The 22,367-nt window shown below is 56.7% G+C and overlaps 1 protein-coding gene across 1 annotated transcript in view; it reads right to left on the reverse strand.

Moving 5' to 3' along the window:
- RIPOR3 (RIPOR family member 3) overlaps positions 1-22,367 on the reverse strand; it is a 67,813-nt gene that overhangs the window by 6,603 nt on the left and 38,843 nt on the right. The window contains exons 2-15 of the mRNA XM_080684015.1: positions 17,759-17,877; positions 11,404-11,550; positions 10,234-10,312; positions 8,202-8,225; positions 7,849-7,902; positions 7,004-7,153; positions 6,724-6,787; positions 6,361-6,404; positions 6,097-6,222; positions 5,865-6,010; positions 5,114-5,243; positions 3,237-3,809; positions 959-1,089; positions 399-522 (exon numbers count right to left, since the gene is read on the reverse strand). Of these exons, the coding sequence (XP_080540141.1) occupies positions 399-522; positions 959-1,089; positions 3,237-3,809; positions 5,114-5,243; positions 5,865-6,010; positions 6,097-6,222; positions 6,361-6,404; positions 6,724-6,787; positions 7,004-7,153; positions 7,849-7,902; positions 8,202-8,225; positions 10,234-10,312; positions 11,404-11,550; positions 17,759-17,877 (1,911 nt within the window). The remainder of the gene's footprint in view (positions 1-398; positions 523-958; positions 1,090-3,236; positions 3,810-5,113; positions 5,244-5,864; positions 6,011-6,096; positions 6,223-6,360; positions 6,405-6,723; positions 6,788-7,003; positions 7,154-7,848; positions 7,903-8,201; positions 8,226-10,233; positions 10,313-11,403; positions 11,551-17,758; positions 17,878-22,367) is intronic.

Consider the following 22,367-nt stretch of genomic DNA (forward strand, 5'->3'; position numbering starts at 1 on the left):
AGAGGCCCAGTCAGGATGGCATTTGAAACCCTGGATCCAGCTGGGCCTGAAGCCCACCTCTGGGCTTGTCAATTCTATGAGCCAATACATTTTCTCTTTAGGTTGAGCCAGTTTGGATTGGAGTTCTGGCTTCTACGACTGAAGGCGTCACAGCCACTGCCTTTGATTCAGAGCTGGGCTGCAGAAGAACCACATGACTCCACCCAGGCCTGGCCTGAAGCTTCCCCAGGGGAACCTCCTCAATCGCAATGGCTCTCAAGGTGCGGGCCTCTGGCCCCTGCACCGTGCTCCCTGCCACCTTCAAGGTCAGCCCTTTGCAGAGAACTCACAACCGCACCGGGCCCCCTGGCCAGTCCCTCCCTTTCCACCTCACTCCCCTTCGCCAGGTCCCTTAGCACCTGCAGCAGAGCCTTGCAGACTTGGAGGTGGACCGTGAGCAGCGTGTCCAGCTCAGGGGCACCAGCCGTGAGCTCCCTGGATGACTCTTTCAGTGATGGTGGTGGGGGCCGGGTCCTGTCCTTTCTGAGTTGAGTGGAGAGCTGGGTGACCATCTGGTTAGGGTAGAGGGAACCCTCCCTCCCTGGAGAGCTCTGACCAGGGAGACCAGGGTGCTGTGGTAGCTGAGGGTGGATTGCTATGCAGAGGGGTCGGGAGCAGTGACTGCTGCATGTCAGGTCAAGGTTAGAGGCTCTACTGTGTCCTCCATCATTATTTTTTAAGATTCAAAAGAAGTCCATTGCTCGGAACAGAAAGCTCAGGGCTAGGCTGAGCTATTCTCCTTCACTCTGGTCACTGGGAACCTGCTCTGTATCAGGCAGTGGACATGTGGGGGTAGAAGAGGGGGCACAATAAATAATCAGAATAAATATCAATCGGGCAGTGGGAGACATAGCAGGAGGCTGATAGGAAGGAAGGAGCTAAGGCTGGTCACCTGGTCAGTGCTGGCGGGAGCACTCACCGGGGACCCTGGGGACTCCCAAAAAGGGACAGCTCGTGGGGGGCAAAGTCGGCGTTGAGGAAGGCGAAGCTCTCCAGGATACATTCCATCAGGCTCTCGGCCGAGCTGTGCTCCCGGCGGCCTCCGCGGGGCTGTGGACGGAGCAAGACCTCAGGGCAGCCTTCCCCACTCACCCCTAGCACCCCCACCTTAACAGCGTTCCCCAAGTGGGCGATGGGCACGGGGGCACAGCACTCCCCAAGCACCCTCCTGAGTGGCATGTGACAAGGTATGGTGCAAAAGCTCAAGGGAGACAGATCTTAAAATTCTCAACTGGCCACAGACGCCCATGGGAACAGGGTAAGAGACAGGAGGGAGGGAGTGGGGGACCATGCAAAGTAGGAGAGGGGGTGCCCTCCCCGGAGAGGCAAGCTGCTGCTCCAGCTGGCACCTGCCACTTCGGACCATGGGCCAGTGTCACCAGATCGTTCAGTTTTCTAAGGAAAGCTGGAAACCTAGATTTTGTGGGAAGCTGCCCCATTTTTAAATATTGACAACTGATTTCAAATTAGTGTTAAAATATGGTGTGAGTCAGGCCAAACACCTCTTCAGGAAGTGCAAAGGTGTCTGCGGATTGCAGGGAGATGGGGAAGGAGAGGAGGCTGGAGGCAGCGCTGATGGAGGGGTCGTGTCCGGGTGCATGTCTGAGCGCTGCCCCTGCTCCGTCCTCAGAGCCTCCTGGTGGCAGGTCTGAGCATGCGTGCGATTCTCGGTCTCCGCGGTGGTCTATAAAGTCTCCGTGACCCCTGGCTTATGATCTGGAACCATTGCTCCTCAGGGAAATGCAGAAGCTTCAAGCCTCTGGTCACATTTTCATCAGCGGCCAATATGTAACCTTGTTTTATGTGTGTTTCTGTTTAAAGACACTTTACTTCATATGTATTATTTATTCCTAAATGAATTCAAGCCAACAACATGAAACTCACGCCTAACCCATGTATGTTCTCCGGGAGGCACATCACAGCCATCTGCGCTTAGGACACTAGCCAGCACTTCAACCCTGCCCTGGGAGCCTTTAAAATAGTACAGTCACCAAAAAAAACACAAAAATAGAAAAAAATGTAGCACTAAATAGACTACAAAGGGGACACACCTACAGTGAGGGAGCTGACATCAGTGACTCAACGTTTCTGTCACTCAGAGCCTGACAGAACCATGAGTATTGATTTGGGGCTATGTACATGTTTTTGCAAGTAAATGAATTCACAAAAAGAGAATCCATGAATAATGAGTACATATGTAAACACACACACGTATACACACATACATGCGTGTGTAATTTCTCTTTTAAAAGTCAACCTAAAAACCATAGTCTGTAGTCATTTTCATTCTTCTAACTTGGTTTGCCAAAAAAAGAAGAGTTCCTCAAGATGTTTAAAATTATTGCCTGATTGCAGTATGATTTTAAGATGTTTATGTGAAGTATAATTTTTCAAATTTCAGGTGACAAGCTGCATGCTTCCTGAGAGATTGTTCTACCAAAAAATGCTGTTAAGAAATTGAAAAAAAAAACATTCTTTTTCTTCTTTTTTTTTTCTTGAAATCTTCAGGCAGGCCCATAGCAGTGGTAAATAGTGAACATTTTTTTTAAGTTACTAGATAGAAAATCCACCTTTCTTTTCCCCTGCACTGATTTGTAATGTTGGGGGTGGGGAAGGAATAAAGCAAAACAGGTTTTTGTAGGGAGCCCTTAAGCTGTTTCAGCGCCAATGTGTGTTTTCATAAATTAATTGATGTGTAAGTAGGTGCTGATGTGATACATTTTATTTTATGTACATTTAAATTCATACAGGCCCAAAAAGGTATGAACTGCCCAGGCCAGCACCCTGAGAGCCAGGCAAGAACAGCCCCTGGCGTGGGCCCTGTAAAGAGGTTTCGGGCTGGGTGGGGTGTTGCTGGGGACTTTCCGCGGTGCCAACTCTGGCCATGAGAATGCCCTAAGTTTGGGATTTTAGTGTCGAGCTGCTGCCTCACCTGCTCGGGTCAGAAGATGTGAGATGGGGTAGATTCTGGCTGGATGTGGAGCAAGTTATTCACTCTGAGCCCCAACTTCCTCCCAATCCACCTTCCAGCCCGATGAGGGCTCTTGTAATCCCCACTTGACAGACGAGCAAACTGAGGCCCAGAGAGGAGACATTGCCTACTCTGGTGATGCAGAGGTGAGAGCGGGCTGCCGGCCCAGTACTGGGTGTTACACCCTTGGCAGAGCAGTGCTGCTGCCTCCAAAGAGCGGACATACCTTCAGCCGGTCCCTGAAGCTGAGGACCTGGTACTCCAGCTCCTGGAGCCGGGGCTGGGCGGGGTCTGTGCACCTCAGTAAATCCAGGACCTCCTGCAGGGGCCTCTCAAGGGTCACCCCAGGCCCATCCACTCTGTCCCCGGTTTCTCCTTCATCGTGGTCTTTCCGGCTGCCCGGCATCATATGGTTGTGGAGTGGGGAGCCCCGTGGCAGGTTGGGGCTCTCTACTCCCAAATTCCTCCAGCCAGGCCGCTCCACAAATGCGCCTCCTGACAGGTGGACCATCTCTGGCAGGAGGCCCAGGGATGGGGAGTCCTCCTGAGCCTCCTCTTCAGTGGAGGTGTTGGGGCCAATGGCCAAGGGCAGGAACCCCACATCCGAGGTGGATGCTGACGTGCTGGTCTCGGTGTCTCGGGGGTCCTCAGAGCTGAAGGAGTCCATCTCAGGCAGCTCCTGACTCCGGCTGCACAGGCCAGGGCCCCGCAGGTCGCTGTCGGACAGGTAGCTGAGGATGGAGGTGGCCCTTGGACTGCCCAGCAGCAAGGCCTGCTGCGCTGGCTGCTGCAGGACAGACTGGAGAGGGGGACACAGGACCAGCCTCACTGGCCACCCCAGGCACCACAGTAAGGCCCCCGGAGGGGCTCCCCCGCCAGACACTTGCTCTGCATACCCACGTTCTCTGGATGACTGAGGTCCACCAAGCTGACTCGGAGGTGCTGGTAGCACCCAGCATCCTCTCTGCTCTTATCCCTCATCCTCTCTAACTCACACCTTCCAAGCCACAAAGGCCTCCTGCTGTTTCTCACACTCTCCAGGTTCATTCACACATTCCCACCTCAGGGCCTTTGCACTGACTGTGCTTCCTGCCAAAGAATATTCTGCTTTATTTCCCAGTCTTTCTGCCCCTCAGGCAGGCAGTGCTCCCTGAGGGCACAGTCCTCACCTGCCTGCAGAAGAGCCTGGCATATAGTTTTGAATGAGTGAAATGCATGGCGGAAGGAAGGACCTGACATACAATACACGTAAGTGCTCATTGCATAGAAACAGCAGCAGCTCGTCATTAAATTAAGCATTTGGTGTTTCATGCCCTGTTCGGAAGGCCTCGGAGTCCTGCCGCATTCCTCCCTCACACCTCCAGTCTCCAAAAGCATCACTAGGTTAAAAAGGCTGCTATGGATTAGAAGATGGAGAAAATGACGCGTCTGCTCCCAGATGGTATAGAGCAGTGGTCGGCAAACTGCGGCTCGTGAGCCACATGCGGCTCTTTGGCCCCTTGAGTGGCTCTTCCACAAAATACCACGGCCTGGGCGAGTCTGTTTTGAAGAAGTGGCATTAGAAGAAGTTTAAGTTTAAAAAATTTGGCTCTCAAAAGAAATTTCAATCGTTGTACTGTTGATATTTGGCTCTGTTGACTAATGAGTTTGCCGACCACTGGTATAGTGTCTCTAGAAGGGTGTAAAGTGTACAATGACCCTAAGATCCCTGGAGGTCAGAGGAAAGAGATGTTTTACTGTGTAGTATGTCAAGGTATTACTTACTGGAAATATATTCAGTTTAAAACAAATAAATTGGAAGCCAAGGCCATGGCCAGGGTGACAGAACCATCCAGAAAACCTTATTCAAGGTATCCAGGAGAACCAAACAAGTCTAGCAGCTCCCCCCCCGCACCACCCCTGAATTAAGGGGCCAGCATCAAGGAAGAAAAAGTACAGAAAAACACCCAGATAACCCAAAGCAAGGGAGGCTGAACCCAAAGCTTGCTACATCGAGAAGTGCTAGGCTACCCAGCCCAGTCCCACATGGCTGCCCTGGGAAGTCACCCCCACCACCAGTCCCAGCAAGACCTCCGCAGCCCTGCCCCGGCGAGGCCCACTCACCAGGTAGTACCTCTCCCGGAAGCTGGGGGTGCTCGGGGGTGTCCAGTTGTACAAGGAGCCCTTCCTGCTGCCCACAGAGAACTTGATTGTGGGGCTGGGTGACACCAGGAAGCTCTCAGTATCAAACGGGCTGGAGGGGGAGAGCAGCGACCAGGGTGTCACTGATGCCTAGGGGACACTCAAGCCCATCCAGGGCCAGGAGACCAAGGGAGATGGAGGCCTTGCCTGGGGACTCCAGGTCCACATTCTCAATCTTCTTAACCGTCTCTCAGACACTCACCACCCTGCGGGCCCTTAGTCAGATGGCAAGGGGCAGTGATTGGCCACCACTCATGTGAATGGATCCCTCATCTATACAGGGCACCATCCCAGAAGGACCTCTGGGCCAGTCACAGTCACAGTAAGGCTGGGGCCTCAAGGCCTCGCTGACCTTGCTCCTGGATCAGGGAGGTCTGGGTACAGCCTCCCGGCCCGAAGCGACCTGCTCGCTCTCATTTGCACAAAGGCCTGACTAGAGGTGTCTGGAGCCCAGCCCGACCACCAGGGCCCGTGTCTCAGGCACTGTGGGCACCTCGTGGGAGTTGAGGGCAGAAATGCCCACGAGTGGATGCTAGAGTGTGGTCAGGCCACCAGGGGGAGCCAGTGAGACCCACCGGGCTCAGGCTCTGGGTGTGCATCCCTCCAGGTAGGAATTTGGTGCTGGCCCTGGGGTGGGTCAGCAGGGCAGGGAGCCAGGCTGGCCCCTACTCACTTCCACAGCACCTCCAGCTGCAGCTTGATGGTGCCCAGCTCTGTGATGTCCACCACGATGACCTGCGGCCGGGTCGTGAAGAAGTCAGTGATGTCACACGTCACTGTGCCCACCGCCAGGGAGCTCAGGCCACGCAGCTCTGTCACCTGGGGGTGAGGAGTTGTGGGTGGTGTCTGAGCTGAGCCTCCACAGGCCCTGGCCCTGCCCTGCCCCTGCCCTAGGCCCCACCCACCTTGATCTCCAAGTTCTCGTGCAAGGTGGGGATAAAGGCCTTCTCCTCCTCGTCCCAGGTCTGGCTGTCGTCAGACTCGATTCGGCCCTTCAGCTTCCAGCGCTGGCGGCCCAGGCGCATGAGCACCTGTGGGTGAGGGCCATGAAGGGGTGGGTCAGCTGCCCCAAGTGGATGCTCCCACTTGCCACGTGCATGGAGGCCCTCCCTGCCAGGTGGGGCCCTGGGACCCCAAGGCCTGGCAGGAACCCTGGAGGGTGGCCATACCTCATACTGGTCTCCTGGACAGAGGCGTGCGTAGCCCACCAAGCCTGGAACACAGAGATGGGCTGAGCCCTGTCCTCCTCTGCCCCTGCCCCGTGGGTCACAGGCCTTCCCCTGCCTGAGTCTAGGAATCAGACTCAGAGATGAGCCATCACGATGGACAGTGGACAGGCCTGGACCCTCACATGCAACTCAGAGAGGGGGCAGGACCTGCCTGAGGTCACATGTCTCAGGAGTGCAAGCCCAGGGCTGGGCGAGGACCCCTGAATTCTGACCCACACCCCACCCTTGGCAGGAGTCCCAGGGCCTTCAAGAAGCCTGACACCCACTCAAAGCGGCTGCTGCCCACCCCCTCAGCCCTGTTACCTTTCATCCTGATGTGGAACTCGCCCAAGTGGACTTCCAGGGCCCCTTCTATGAGCCACATGTCCTGCAAAGCCCCACAGGATGGCTCAGCACCTGCCCCGAGGCTGGGCCGGGGTTGGGTGAGAGGAGTGGGCTGGAGGGGGGCAGAGGGCAGGGAGGAGGGGCACACACAAACTCTGCCAGACAGAGGCTGGTGGGCAGAGCTTCCTCGGGGCCCAGGGGACCCCCTAATGCTGGGCCTGGCCCCCACTGCCCTCTGGCACCCCTGCTGGCGGCCCACCTCGGTGCACTCCTGCAGGCTCCGGCCCAGCTCCTGCAGGCTCTCTCGGGAGGCGCGGCTGGGGGGGCACCTGGAGAAGGCCTGCTGCATGTTGGAAGCGCCGTCTCGCAGGCGGCACTGGATGCAGTAGCCCTCGTAGAGCTCGTCCACCTGCGGGGGCACAGGGCGGTGGGTGCTGCCCACGCTGAGGGGCAAGGGCCCCAACCTGTGGGTCACTCTCACCCTCTGGGAGAGGCTGCCCCTGAGTGAATGCCCCCACCCAGCCCCGATGGTGGCCACACGCTGCACTTGCTCCCGGCTCCCACAGCTCCCACAGGGACAGGAACCCCATCTGTCTCCTCCACTTCTATTCCAGCATCGGCAGTGGCTGGCAGGCAGTCAGTGCACAATGGAAAGGAGTGACCTGGACAGGTAACTGCAGCCCCTCCCTCTCCCTGCCCAAGTTTTCAACAGGAAACAGGGAGGTAATATTCTGCCTACCCACTGGGCTACTGTGGGGGAGGGGAGGGCGGGGGGTGGGGTAAAGCAAGATCATGGAAGAATTCAGGGACTTCAGACCCTACGGACTTGCTGTGAGACCTTAGGCAATCCTTGTCCCTCTCTGAGCGTCCACTCTCCCATCTCTATAGTGGGAGCTTGTTCTCAACCTTCCCAGCCTCTCAGATTGAGCACGAGGTCTTCCTGGGCCCAGCGCCTGCAGTTCCTGCTCCTCCTTGACTGCTCCAGCCTCAGCACCCAGAGAACCCGCCCCGCTCGGAGGGGCCTCCTGGCTCCTGCTATCTGGTGGAGGCCCAGGAAGAACAGACCACCCAACCCCACCCTGAGATACCCAGGCACCAGCTGACCTTGCTGATGTGAAATTCCATCTTCCGAATGTGCCTCTCCACAGAGCGCGTTTGCTTCTCCCAGAAAAAGAGAAGATGCTTTAAAAGTAGCCTGGACCACCTGCCAGTCTCGCCACCCTCCTTCAGGCCCTAACACAGAGACCTGGGCTCAAAGCCAGGCCAGCCCCTCACCTCCCTCGAGGAAGGCTCATCGCTGGGCCTCAGTTTCCCCATTTGTAAAATGGGGAGGACCCCAGGTACTTCTCCTAGAGGATGACCATAGGACGGAATCGGGGGAGCACACTATGCTCACCCAGCCAGGCCTAGCCATAGCCGCCTGTTCACCACATGCTGATGGAGGCAGGTTCACTCACCTTGTCAAGGTCGTAATAGAAAGCCTGTGTGGGAGCAAAAGGGGAGGGTAAAGGTGTCAGGGCTCTGGATGCTCCCCCAAGATCCATGAGGCTACATCCCAGGGGCACCTGAGCTCCGAGGACAGAAAGCCAGCAGCCACTCCACCCTCTGAGGCCCGTGGTCCAGGCAGAGGAAGAAGAGGGATTAGACTCATGTGCTTTGGATGAGGCAGTTCTAAGCCTGGCTCTGTTTCCCAGCTCTGTGTCCCCGGCCAGTTTACTCAACCTCTCTGAGCCTCTATTTCCTCACATAAAGTGGGATAGCCATCGCACCTACCCCTAGGCTTGCTAAGAAGAGTAAAAGACACAGTAAGCACTCAACAAAGTGGGGACCATGGCGATTTGACTATTTAAGGGGTAACTTCAGCCACGATCAGAAGAATTGGGAGTGGGGAGAGGCAGCCGGCACCACCAGTTCAAGTCTTAGGAAATGGCAAACGCAGACTGGCCCATCCACGCCAGGGGCCGGGGTGTCACCAATGAAAGGAATATGTCATCGGGGTGAGCAAACCTCTGCATCCATGTGAGAGGCGTGCAGTGGGTGCTGGGAAGGGCTGGGAACCGGGTGGGATCTTGCTAATGCCTCCTTCCTCCATCTGCGTGGCCTGCCCACCCCCCAGGGGCAAGACTTGACTGAGCTGACCATCTTTCCCTCCCCAAAGTGGCTGGCACACTACCGGCCCCCAAGGTCTGCTGAGCTGGAGCTGGGATGCAGAGGGGCCACTTGATAGAAAGATTCGCCTCCCCCTGCTGTCTTCCAACCCCTGCTCTATGCTTCGGCGCTGTTCAGGAGGGAGGCTGGAAAGCAGCTGGCAGGGCAGAGGAGCCCACAGGCAGCAAGGCAGCTCGGAATCCCATTAGGATAGAAGGGTGGGGTAGAGAAGTGGGGGCGGGGATTTCCCAAGACCGGAAAGAAAGAGCCTCCCACTGGGAGGATGGCGGTCCTGAGGGGTGGAGCCTGACAGTGTGAGCAGATAAAATATTGAACACCAGCCTTGGTTGGTGTCCTCAGTGGTGAGCATTAGCCTTGGTTGGGTTCAATTCTGGATTCCAGTCAAGGGCATATACCTAGGCGCAGGTTTCTCATCTCAGTTGGGGTGTGTGTGGGAGGCAACCAATTGATGTGGCTCTCTCACATCGATGTTTCTCTCTCTCTCTTTCTCCTTCCTCTCCCTCCTTTCCTTCTACTCCCTCTCTAAAATCAATGGAAAAAATATCCTCCAGTGAGAATTAAAAAAAATTATCAAATACCCAGTGACATTTATAGTTCTAATAAAGAATGAATAATTTTTTTAAGTATAAGTATGTCCTAAAGATGCATGGGACATACTTACACTGAAAAGTTATTTGATGATTATCTAAAAATCTTATTTAACTGGGATACTATTTTTTTTCTCTTGATTGTGTGTGTGTGTGTGTGTGTGTGTGTGTGTGTGTGTGTGTGTTTGTGTTTCTAAATCTGACTCTGCTAAGGGGGAAAATGGTAGCAAGAGTGCAGAGCAGATGAGTCTTGGGCTAGACAGGCCCCCGGGCAGCCTCTAAGCCACAGCCCTCAAGGTGGCCGAAACAACAGAGGCCTGGACAGGAGGACAGCACCGGGGCCCTGTGACAGACCCTCGAGTCGATGCCTGACCCAATTTCTTGGCATCACATAAGCCACCTGATTACAGGGCACTCAGATGGCCCAGGCCTATAAGATAGGACTTCTAAGACACATGTCTCTGCACACCCACCTGCCTTCGTTACTGCTAGAATCAAAGAGAGAATGGAGGTGGGTCCTCAGATGCGTGAACTCTGCACCATGTTGGGCGGGGAGGGGGAGCTTCCCACCAGCCCCTAGGGTTAAATTGATCCCACTGTAGAGCAAGTCCATTCTTTGTGGCTCTGAATTCCCGAGATTTGCACCCACGGTGCAGGCAAGAGTGTGAGGGAGGGCCCATCTTTGAACCCCAGTCAAGGCTGCCCCAGTGGAAAGGCAGGAGAGGGGTCTCACCAGCCTGGAATTCCTGTGGGTGTCCTTGTGGCGTCCTGACAGGTAATCCAGCTCGGCCTGCTGGACGCACAGGTACTCCCTTGCAAGGAGGACAAGGAAAAGGAGTTGGAAAAAGAATAAGAAAAAAAGAAACAGGCTGATGACCTATGTCCCGCAGCGCAAGCAGCCACAGCTGCCATTGGAGACAGCTGTGGTTCTCTCAGCAGCCTCAGAGGGCAGAGGGCAGAGGGCAGAGGGCAGAGCCACCCCACCCCTCCGGAAGCCTGGCCCCACCCGCCGGGCCTCCAGATCCCACACACAATGGACCACGTGCCCGGCACTGCGAAATATGGGGAGCATCTCTGTTAATTCCCCAAACAACCCCACAAGCAGGTTCTACTCTGATTAACCCCATCTTAGAGATGGGCAAACTGACCCTCAAAGATTGCAGGTAACCCAGCGCAGGGTCACACAGCAGGGAAAAGGCAGAACCCAGGTCGGAAACGAGGCATCTCTCCAGAGGACAGTATCTTCCCCCCAGTCCCAGGGGAGGTCCGCGAGAGCACGCCTCCCTTGTTGACAAGGGCGGTCGCCCTGCTGTCTGCATGCCCAGGGCCAAGCCCTAGAGAGGGGCCTGGGACACCCATTCTGGAAAGCACAGAGAAAGCCATGGGCTGGGAGGGGACATCTCATATGGTGTTGTCCAGTCAAAGGGACTGGACAGGAAACCTGATGTTTGGCCTTGGGAGCTGGGGTGGGGCTCCCTCATAGAGTCACCTGTTACACCACTATCTACAGGCGCTGCTCACTCAGAGGTTGGGCTTCTCGGGAAACGGGATGCTCTTGACCCCAGACAAGTCTCAAACAGGCGGTCCTGGGAGGTGAGCACCTTGGAGACAGGCGTCCCCCCTCCAGCACTGCCCCAGCTCTCACTGCACCAGCACCGGTGCGTCCTGGAAGGAGGGCAAGGGAGGCCTCCTGGGTGGCGTTGGCCCTGGAGGCCCACTCCCTGCTTCCTGGCCCTGGGATCCTGGAAAAATTGCTCCTCATCTTAATGAATAACCTGGAGCCGCCTCTGTGGCCTCTTACAGACAAGACCTGACCATGTTCCCCAGGGAGAGGCAGAGAGGAGCAAGCAGGCAAAAGGCCAAAGAGCCCACTGTTTAAAGGCCACACACAGCCTGCCCTTACTTGAGGCCTCTCCTCAGCGCTTCGAAGATCTTCCGCACTTGCTGCGTCTTGGAGTCCGGGCAAACAGACCCCTTCCGCAGCGTGCCGTACATCTTGGAGGATTTGGCAGGTATGCGAGACCTCACCGAGTTCCTTTGGATGGACTTTCTGTGAGAAGAAATTGGGGCGGGGGGCGGGGGGGCGGGGAGTCAGAGAAAGAGTCTGGACCCAGTCTTTCCCAGGGGCAGGCACTTTGGGAACAGCGGCCAGAGCGGAGTCCGCTCCTTCCACCAAGCTGCATGGTTGCAGGAAAGTTGCTAAGACGCTCTGGGCCTAAGTTTCCTCATCTATAAAATGGAGTTTGGAATTTTAGGATTAAAAGAATACTACTACTAATAATAACCTGATAGGAGAAATTAACTTACAGTGAGAAATACTAGTACAATCAAGCAGCCCAAATGCCAGGACTCTCTGTTCAGCATGCTTCGTCAATGCAGGCAGAACGACGTTGAAGGCCAACTCATAATGCTGTGGTGCACCCATGGGTGGGCACCCATTGGCTTTGCCTGCCCGGCATCCATCCAGCTCGATTTTCCTTTGGGTAACCTCCCCAGCCCCACTCTTTATACATGTCATTTGGAAGGAGGTGGCCTAACAAATCAACACACACATATGTGTATACACACATGCACATGAACACGCATACATGAGCATTCGCAGACAAGCCCATGCTCTACGCCTGGGTTAGCCAATATATTCCACTGCCCTGGCCCAGGGAGAAGCATGGGAACCAAGTCTGGCCAATAACTCTGCGGCAGAGCTGGGACCCAAACCCTAATGCATGCAGAGCCTCAGCCTGGGCTCTGACCCACACAGCTGGGAGCGGGACACAGGATTCTCAGGGTCCTCAAAATCCCCCGGAGACTGAGGCTCAGGCTGCTGACAGCCCTCACCCTCCGCCCGCCCCCACCCCCACCCCGCCGCCCCCAACCAGAGTTTCAGGTTTAACAGTTTGGGCCTGAGGATTTGCATTTTAATGTGTTTCTGATGCTGCCGGTCGATCCACTGACCACACTTTGAGGAGCACAGCCTTAGGGGATTCACTGTTTCTGCTTCACTCGGGAGACATCCTTTGCTAGAAACCCGGCTCCATGTCCCCCTAGGAGCCTTCACAGTCTGCTGCATTTTTAAGGTCTAAAATCAGGGGCTCAGGACTAATTCATTCATTCAAACACTCACAGAGCAGGGCTTTCCCCCGGTGAGGTGCCAGCATCCCATCCTCCAGGACTCAGTCCATGGGAGAGAGGGGATTGAGGTCTGGAGAGCCAGGTGGGGGTGGGGGTGGGGGGCAAGAGGAACACAGCTCATGCTCCTTCACCAGGCCTAGGAGAAGGGCCATAGGGCCACACCATGCCCTAGTCTCCCAGAGACTCAGCAGGAGACAGGGCTGTATTTCCAGCCCAGCCAGATGCTGCACATTCCACGCACAGATGCAGACACCTGCTGTTGACTCAACAGAGAGCAGCTGTCCTGGCCACCCTACTGATAGGGACCAAGCCCCAAGACCCATGGTTTCCCTCTGGCTGCATTTACAAACCAACATGCCAGAAATACAGACCACAGGCCCTGCCCGGCACGCTGAAAACTGGCCTCGGAGGATGCTACAGCAAGGAAGGGTCTGGAATCCCACCCTGGACGCTCAGGGCCCTTGCCAAGCTGGTAGGACTCACACCCCTGGTCAGCTGCCCATATTCAAATCCCAGCCCCAGAGGTCACAGGTATTTAACTGGAGCCCCATCTGTCAACGGGGGATAATAAGAGTACTTTCCCACAGAGTTATGAGATAGTCATTGATTCAACAAATATTTAAATAAGCACCTATTGTGAACCAGGTACCATTTTAGGGAGTGGGGGTACAACAGTGACCAACACAGACAAACCCCTTCCCCTGTGAGCTGCTGAGCCAGCTGGGGGACACGGTGGGAAGTGGTAACAAGGGCAGGCTCCAGAGAAAGTCACCAGGGCCTCTATCCAGCTCCCCCACTTTCACGCTGTGTGACCTTGGGTAGGTTATTGAACCTCTCTGTGCCTCAGTTTTCTCATTATAAAATGGGAACCAGAGGAAGGGTTACCATGAGAGTTGTGTGAGTTAATAAGTGTAAAGGGCTTCAAGCAGTGCCTGGAAAGAAGTGCTGTGTATGTGTCCAAGTTAAGTAAGATAATTTTTAAAATCATGTATCAGAGAATGCTTAGTGCCAAGGGAAAAAATAAAGGCAGGCTAATGAGTGTAAGTGGGATGAGCAGGGACGGCTCCTCCAATCAGGTGATGTTTGAGTGAGGTTCGTGCACAGAGCACTGGGCACAAAGCCTCTTACATTAGTGCTCATCCCTGTACCTGCTGTTGCCGATATCCATCTGTGACAAGTGACACTTCCCCAAGGCCAAGAAGGGGCTGTACACCCTCCTCCCTACCCTCCCTGAGGCCACATCACCCACCTCTTGGAACAGACCCTCCACAAAGTTGCCATCTCCAGGCCGCAGAGACGGGCAGGGCTGCAGCCTCCAGAGAGGTGGGTTCCAGACAGGCTAGGGTCCCCGCAGGTGGCAGGCAGGCAGGGTGGGCCAGCAGCTTTGAGGTGGGAGCCACGCTCACCTGCCAGCTCCCAGGGGCCCACCGTCCCTGGCAGGTGTGCACCCTCCGCCAGGCCCCCCTTCCATCTACTTGGCAGACATCCTCACCCTGGCTGCTGTTGCTGTGCCTGGAAGCGCCCGCTCCCAGGGAAGCTCTGAGCCCAGCGCTCCGAGGGCTGGCCCAGCCGGGAAGACGACGCGTGTGCAGCCTCCGGATGGCGAAATTGGGCTGCATGTCTGGCCGGTGTCACAACTGCTGGGGCAGGGAGCACCCTCTGGGGTGGATGTTTCGCCAGCTCTGGGCGGACTCAGTAAATATTAAACAGCCCTTGGCCAGCCAGACAAGATTCCAGACGGGCACATGCAACCCACTGGCCCAGCCCTCACGTGAGGCCGGGGGCAGTCCTGCCTGCTGCCGTGAGGAAATACTTCGTCGGAGGCCCTGGTGCGTGGCTGCTGCAGATGCAGGCTCTGCAGGCAGGCAGGGCCCGAGCCGCACCTCCATGTGACCGCAGTGAAGCTACCTTTCCTCCCAGGTGCAGCGGTGCCAGGTGGGCGGGCACTTGGCACTCGCAAAGGTCAAACTGCTCTGCGTGCTTCACGTGTTCTAGCCCATTTCTCCTGGCACAATCTCTGAGGTCCCCAAAGTCTGTGGCTCCACACGCACAGGACAGTGTGAGCGCCTCCGCTGTGTCCTCTCTCCAGCTCCTCGCCTTGAAAATCACAGGCTGCTGCTGAGCTATCCCACCCACACGTCCCAGCCGTCCCAGCGGAGGAATTCCCAGGTTGGTGAGGACATTTCAGGGGCTCCTGGCTCAGGAGGATACCTGCCTGACAGCCTAGAGGAGGGGAGCCCTGGCTGAGGAGGGGAACGGGATAAGAGCACCCCTGCCTGTCAGTCAGGGCAGAATGGGACAGTGTTAGGGCCTGGCCTCTGCTTGTCCCCCCACCTTATTGTATATGGCTTAGTTACAGCAACCATTCACACCTTAGTGTAAAATTCCCCCACCAGATTACTTCTTCAAGTGAACTCTTTGGTTGTGGGATTAAAAGCCCTGTCCAGAGTCAAAGGGGTTTCAGGTGCCAGAGCAGGGGTCGGGGTGGGGAACATCTACCCACCCCATCTAAGTGGAGCCCTGCTCGCCTGCCCTGTGTCTAAGGTTATTTTACCTGACCTGTGCCAGCGCTCAGTGCCTTGGCAATGTGGCTGTGTTTCAGCTGGTTGAATTACCTGGGAAATAAGGCCAGAGGTGAGGCCTGAAACCTGGTACAGGCTATCCGGCCCCGGAGCCAAGGGTCCAGGCCCCTGGGAGTTGGACAGAGATAGGAAGTTAAAAATAGCCGAACTTCTTCCCTATCATCGTGGGCAGCTTCTTCCTCACCCAGGGACGGGGGGACTACAGAGGCTGAGGCCAGATGGTGGCCACTCAGGGACCACAGAGCCCACCGAGGCCAGGCATCTTCCAGAATTCCCCAAGGGGGGACCCCCAGGAGGAGGAGCCCCCCAAGATAGTTACAGCCAGCAGGGCCCTCTTTCTTGGACTAGGATGCAGACTTGGCAGGACCTGCCTCTTACCCTTGCTGCTGACCACTGAGCCCTAGGGTCCGGGGTTGGATCCCCTCTGTTTTCTTCCCTCCCAGAGGGCTGACCCCAGGAACCCGGGAGGGGTCAGCAAGGGGCTGGCAATGGCCTGGGGGGACAGTTCCCATTAATGCTGGAAGTCCCGGGGCCCCCACAGACCTGACAGGAGGGGAGTTGCAGGCAGGACTAGCTACAGAATTTGTGAGGCCCAAGGCAAAGGAAAACGCAGAATTTCTAGATGGTGACAGCAGAGGGTTAAATCTATTCGAGGATCCCTGAGCCAGTCTGCAGGCCCCTCCACATGACAGTGCCTCTGGGTGATCACAGAAAGGCTACCTCCGGTGGACCAGCTCCGTGCCAGGGCACATAGCTTGGGAGGGTCGCATGGGCTGGAGGCCCCCTTGGCGGGGGACCTGCACAGCTGTCCTTAGCAGCCCTGACTACAGACCCCATGGTCTGGGGGACCCAGATGAAACCAGGAAGAGGCAGCTCAGATAGGGCTCATTCAGTCAAGAAACAACATCATTCTCTGGTCAGTTTACACTTAGCCTTTTAGCAGCATTTATGGAGCGCCTGCTGTATGCCTTCCTCACAGTGGCATCCACACTTGCTCCTCTCAGAGACTGGGGTCAGGGGCACTGGGCATTCACCCCTCTGGAACTTTGGCCAAATTTCTTCCCATTTTGGGCCTCGGCTTCAGCCCTTCAGTGGAGCCCTTCACACTGCGAATGTCCTCATGGTGGCCCAGGAGGCCCTCCAGGGTCCTCCCCACTCTGTCACCCACACGCCAGCCACAAGCCTGCTTTCTGTCACTTAACACGCATTCCCACCTCAGGGCCTTTGCACTTGCTCTTTCCTCTAGCTGAGAGGCTTCCCCACCCCTGCACCCCGTCCGCACGTGACCAGCTCTTTTTCTTCTCTGGCCTTCACTCAAACAGGGGGGAGGGGGGGGGCATTCTCTGATGCTTTCCTCGCAGCCCTCGCACAGTTGGGTCTCTCTCAGTGATTGTTGGCTTGTTTGCTGCCCGGGAGGAGGGCAGGGCCTGGGTCTCTTCCCAGAGCCTGGGGCAGGGACTGGCCAGAGTGGGTGCTCCATACATGTTTGTGGAATGAATTAGGGACTCCTAAGGGTGCTTCCAGCTGGGACACACCAGAATTTCAACCCTGAGATGACCTCCTTCCAGGTACACCTCAGAGCTGAGCAGCCCGGGGACAAGGTGAGTGAGCTGGGCGGCCTGACTGTGGGACCAGGCGTCACAGGACTCTAATGTGCACCTGTTACACCCGAAGGAAAGAGCTATGGGAGGGTGAGGGCCTGGCCTGGGGCTCAGGGGGTCCCCCAGGACATGGCATTGAAGCCAAGGCCCAAAGAAGATAAGCAGGAGCTGGCCAGGTGACGGCTGGGAAGAGTACCAGGTGCGGGCACAGCCTGTGCAGAGGCCGGAGGGGAGAGAGGTGATGTGGCCGCACGCAGAGCCCTGGGGCCTGGCAGGCATGGGCTGACGGCAGTGGCCCCCAGAAGCAGGAATGCACCTTCCTCCTGGGGATTACCTCCTGGGGAGACGCAGTGCAGAGCCACCAAGATCTCATTCCAGAGGGTCAGCACCACACAGGCCCGTCTCCACAGAGGCTGCTCCTCTGCCTTTAAAAACTCCCCACAGCACCTGCTGTGTGCCCGCGTGTGCCCGCGTGTGCCTGCATGTGCTGGCTGCTTGCCATGGGCCACGTCATTGTGCCCTTATGACAGCCATGAGGAAGGGACACTTGTGATCCCCGTTTCACACATGAGGAAACTGAGACTCAGAGAGGTGAACTCACCTGCCCAGGTCACAGCCAGGTGAGTGGTCCCATTTTCCATTTTTTCAAACAGGAAAAACAATCCATCTTAACCCCACCCCCAGGAGCCTCAGTTCCAAGCCCGAATCAATTTGGCTGCATGACCTTGGTGGGCAGCTCCACCTCTCTGAGCCTCAGTTTCCTGCTCTGCCAAGTAGGCCTGATAGGTTTCTCCCAACACCGAGTAACACACACACACACACACACACACACACACCACTTTGTCCTGGGCTGCAGGCCTGGCAGAGAGCGAGCCTTGGGGCACTGGCAGCGGGGAGAGGATGTCCCTGCCCAGCCCTGGACAAGCCCCACACAGGCAGAACTTACGCGATCCTGCGGCTCTGCGCGCTGCTGAAGCCCGCGAAGGAGGCGCTCCGGCCCACGACCCCCACGGCTGCTGCGTCCCCGGAGGACAGGAACCGCACCCTCACCGACATGGCTGTCACCTACAGGGAGAGGGCAGGAGCGTCAGCCTCGCACCACACCTGGTGAGGCTGATCCAGGGCTAACCACCCTCCACCATGGCCTCCAAGGTCCTTCCAGCAGAGAGGGTGCTGTCCCAGCTCACAGATGAGAAAACCGAGGCTCAGTGAGGTTAGAGAATCTGCTCGGGAGCAACGGCAGGAGCGAGATTCAAACCCAGGTCTCTGTACTCCGCTCCAGTTCTTGGTGCCTGAGCAATGCCGTGTCCTCGTGCAGGGGGACACAGTGGCTCCTGGACCCAGCTCTTCTCCCCTCCCCTCTGTGCTCCTCTCTGCCAGTAACCCTCCACCCCGCCACGAGTCCTCACTGAGCACTGCTGCATGCCACACACCGTGCCCAGACACGCACTAAGCAGACAGGCAGAGTTCTTGCCCTCCAGGGCTCCCAGCCCAGCAAGGAGGCCAACGAGCCACCAGACAGATGCAGTAGGAGTCGATAGTGAAGCGGGGGTGGGGGGGATCCCAGGGGGGCTTTGGCCCAGCCTTGGAGGAGGTGACCTAGAGCTGAGAAGGAAAGGCTGAGGAGGAGAGAAGGGGAGGGGAAGGAAGGGGAGGGGAGGGAGGGGGAAGGGAGAGGAGGGGAGGGGAGGGGAAGGGAAGGGAAGGGAGGTAGCGGGAACAGCATGGTAAAGGCCTGGAGGTGCAGATGACATGGTGAAATCCAGAAGTGACAGAAGTTCAGGGGGTTTGGGCGTGGCTCCAGGTGAGGTCGGAGAGGCCAGCAGAGTGCAGCTCACGGAGGACTCAGCCTCACATGGGAGGGTTTTGGGTTTTTGTTGTTGTTAAATATATTTTTATTGATTTCAGAGAGGAAGGGAGGGGGAGAGAGAGAGAGGAACATCAATGATGAGAGAGAATCATTGATCGGCTGCCTCCTGCATGCCCCCCGCTGGGGGCCAAGCCTGCAACCCGGGCATGTGCCCTGGACTGGAATCGAACCTGGGACCCTTCAGTCCGCAGGCCAATGCTCTATCCACTGAGCCAAACTGGCGAGGACCATGGGAGGGGTGTGAATAGGGGGTGACAAAGCCCAATTCACATAAGCCAGGCTGCTGGCATCAAAGGCTTCAGGAAGCCCCCATCCACTGCCCCGTCTGTGACCCAGGCTGCAACGAGGCCAGCCTCAAACCCTGGCTGTCTTCTCTTTTTTCCAAACCATCTCTAGATTGGAAACATGCCACACATCCCTTGGGACCGTCGCCTGCTATCTTCCCGCAGGACAACTGGAAAGCACTCCTCCATATCTAACCTAAATCTCAGCTGCTACGGTTTCATACCTCACTCCCCAGCCCCCCGATTCCGGGACCCCACTGCCCAGGCCAGCCATATAAAGAATCCCACCCCAACAACAAGTCCTGCTGGTGAGGCCCCTGCATTCCACATCCCCTCCGCCTCCAACCGAGTCCAGTCTCCACACCTTCACTCAGGCTGCAGCCTCTGCCTGGAGTTATGTTCTCTTTCCAGCCACATCTGTCCCGCGTCCAGTGCTGCTTTTAGTTTGTCAGCCCCCACCAGGGGCTCCAGAACCCTCACTCTAAACCCCCAGCAGATCTGTGCAGCCCCTCAAGCCTTCCCTCCTCCTATGCACCCCACCCCACAGCCCCACAGGGGAGCATTGGGAACAGAAAAGCCAGACCTGGGCTCAAACCCCGGCTGTAACTGTGCCACTCGTGGGCTCTGGGCCTCGGTGATGACATTTGTAGAATGGAAATTCATAAAAGGACCAATGAGCTAAGAGCACACAATGCAAGAGGCACTCAGAAGGAGCTGACTGTCTCTGTGCCATTGATCTGACCAAGACCCCTGCGCGGCAGGTGAGCTGCTGAGTCAGAGAAGCCGATGAGAGCCTGCCTCCCTCTGGGGGAAGGGCGGCATGTGCTGAGCACTCTCTGTGTGGCAAGCACAGTGCCAGGGACTGTCACCTGCTCCAAACCCAAGAACGACAGCACTGTGTACAGATGGGGAGGTTGAGGCCGTCTGGTGATGGAGGCATCATTTATTGGATGCTCGTTATTAAGCAGACTGGCTAAGTGCCTTATGCAAATTATCTTATTAAGTCCACACAACCCCCTTAGGCCTAGGATCCACTGCAAACCTAATTTGACAGATGAGGAAAATGAGGCTCCGAGAGGACCAGGGTGGCCCAGGGCCCCCCTCGAAAGCGGCAGAGCCAGGTTTAGAAGCGGAGTGTACAGATGCCAACACCAGCACTGTCACTGTGCGTGTCAGTTGTCCCACACTCGAGGACCTGCCCCAGCCTGCAGGGAGGTCCCCACAGCCCCCACCTGCCCTGTGTGGCTGCTGGTGGACCAGCTCACAGAGTCCATTGTTACATTTCCGGGAATTCTGGTAGCTTGAAAGCAGCCACGGTAGGAACACTTACACCACAGACATCAGCGAGTGCTACAAATTAGGGCTTTTCCCCTGCTGATTGTTAGACAATCAGGACCTCCATCCCACCACTCAGCACCTGCTCTGGGTGAACCGCTCCCCATCCCCCCGCCCCACAAGGGAATGAGGAGGGGCAGGCAGGGAGATGGCAAGGTCAGTGGGGGGACCTGGGCTGGGGCAGATTCACAGCACATCCTCATGGGACCAGAGGACAAGGGCTGAGACGGGGAGGCTGCTTCCCCAGCCGCCTGCTGTGCAGCCCGGAGTGCAGGCAGTGGAAGAATAAAGATGAGGATAAAAGGTGAGAATTTCCCACTATGTGCTGCACTCCGAGGGTAGGCAAACGTTTTCTGCAAACGACCAGAGAGTAAGTACTTTCGGCTTCGCAGGCTTTGTCACAAGGACTCAGCTCTACCGTTTTAGAGCAAAAGCAGCCACAGACGATATGTAAATGATATGCAAAAGCTGTGTTCTAATAATACCTTACTTACAAAAACAGCAGCTTCTGATGGCCGACCCTGGGTAGCCAGCGGTCTGCCTACTATCTGTTCTAAGGGCTTAAAACCTCATTTAATTTTCTCCACACTCTAGGAAGCAAATGCTATTATTGTCCCCATTTTGCAGATAAAGAACCCAAGACTCAGAAAGGAGGGGAAATGACTCATCCAAGGTCTCACGGGTAAGAAACCCCAAAGCTGGGATTTGAATCTGGGCAAGGACTCCACAGCCTGGCCACTTGGTGCTGGGCTGCACTGGCTTCGGCTTTCAGGCTGAGGGGAGGCGAGTGCCCCAGAATGGAAGTAGGTTCCTGAAGGGGACTGAGGGGTGGCCTCATGCCCTGCGGGCTCCGGGAGGTGAGTAGGAGCCCAGGTCTCTGTGGGCCCCTTGGACCCCAGTCAGCTCCCCTGCCATCTCACCAGCTGGATGGAGGTCTGGAGATGGGATGGCCTGGCTGAGACCCCTGGAGTCTCAGACACCCTGACCAGCCCCAGTGAAGGCTGGTCACCTTTGATCAAAGGTTATATTCCTGTTTAATCATTGACAGGAGCACTGGCCACCCAGAACAGGGGCAAGACAGGGGCACTGCCCACCCAGAACAAAGGCTGGGCACTGGGAGACTCCCTCCACCTGCAGGCCCCTCTCCCCCGGCTGTGGCTGGCATTAACCCTTCAGCTGCTGGATCATGGGCGGCCCTGGGCAGCCGCCACTCCTCAGGGCATGAGAGACAAGCCAGAGGCCTCACTGGCCCCCGGGGGCAGGGAGAGAGGCATCAGGAGTCATGCAGGTCCCAAACCTTTGGTGGCAGACAGGACTGCCTCTTCCTGTGTCCCTCGCTGCTCCTCTGGCCTGGCAACCTGGGCAGCCCTCGCTGGCAATGCCACGGGGACGCAGCTGGTGGTCGCAGGGAAGACAGGCAGCTGGAGGGCTCCTCACACCAGCTGCTCCCCAGACACTGGGGACCGTCCTGGGCCTCTTCCCCAAGGTGTGGCTGAGGAGCCGAGCCCACTCCGCTAAATCTGTCCCCTCACTGCTGGCCAAAGCCACCGCCTGCCCGCCAGAGGGAACCTGCAATTTCACCTCATTTGGAGGTGAGGCTTCTAAATTTAACGCTGGGCTCCCAGGGCTGGGCAGCGCTCATGCCTGAGCCCCTCACTTAGGGCTCTTTCATATCCGCTCAAATGCCAGCCAGGGTTTAGTTTGCTTACAGGAGTTTCCAAAATAGCCCCTCTGGTTTAGCACGAAAGGAAATGGCAAAATAGCCTGAGGAATGTGAGTATAGCCACGAGGCCTGGGCGTCCCGAGAGGGCGGCTCTGGGAACTAGACTGTCTTCGCCAGGGCTGCCCAGTTACAGCCCCTGCGACCTTGGGCCCTGCCTGGGAGGGGGTCATGTCTGGCGCCAACTCAGACCTGCAGGTGCCTGAAGGACCCATCCCACGAGTGACTACACGAGGGCACAGGCGGGCCATCGTCCTGGACCTCACAGCACCGCTGGGCCCATTTCACAGGTGAGAACACTGGGCACAGCCACAGAGGGCCAACTGCAAGGGAAAGGTCAAACCCG

Source organism: Plecotus auritus (assembly GCF_963455305.1).
Source record: "Plecotus auritus genome assembly, chromosome: 8".
Classification (NCBI taxonomy): domain Eukaryota; kingdom Metazoa; phylum Chordata; class Mammalia; order Chiroptera; family Vespertilionidae; genus Plecotus; species Plecotus auritus.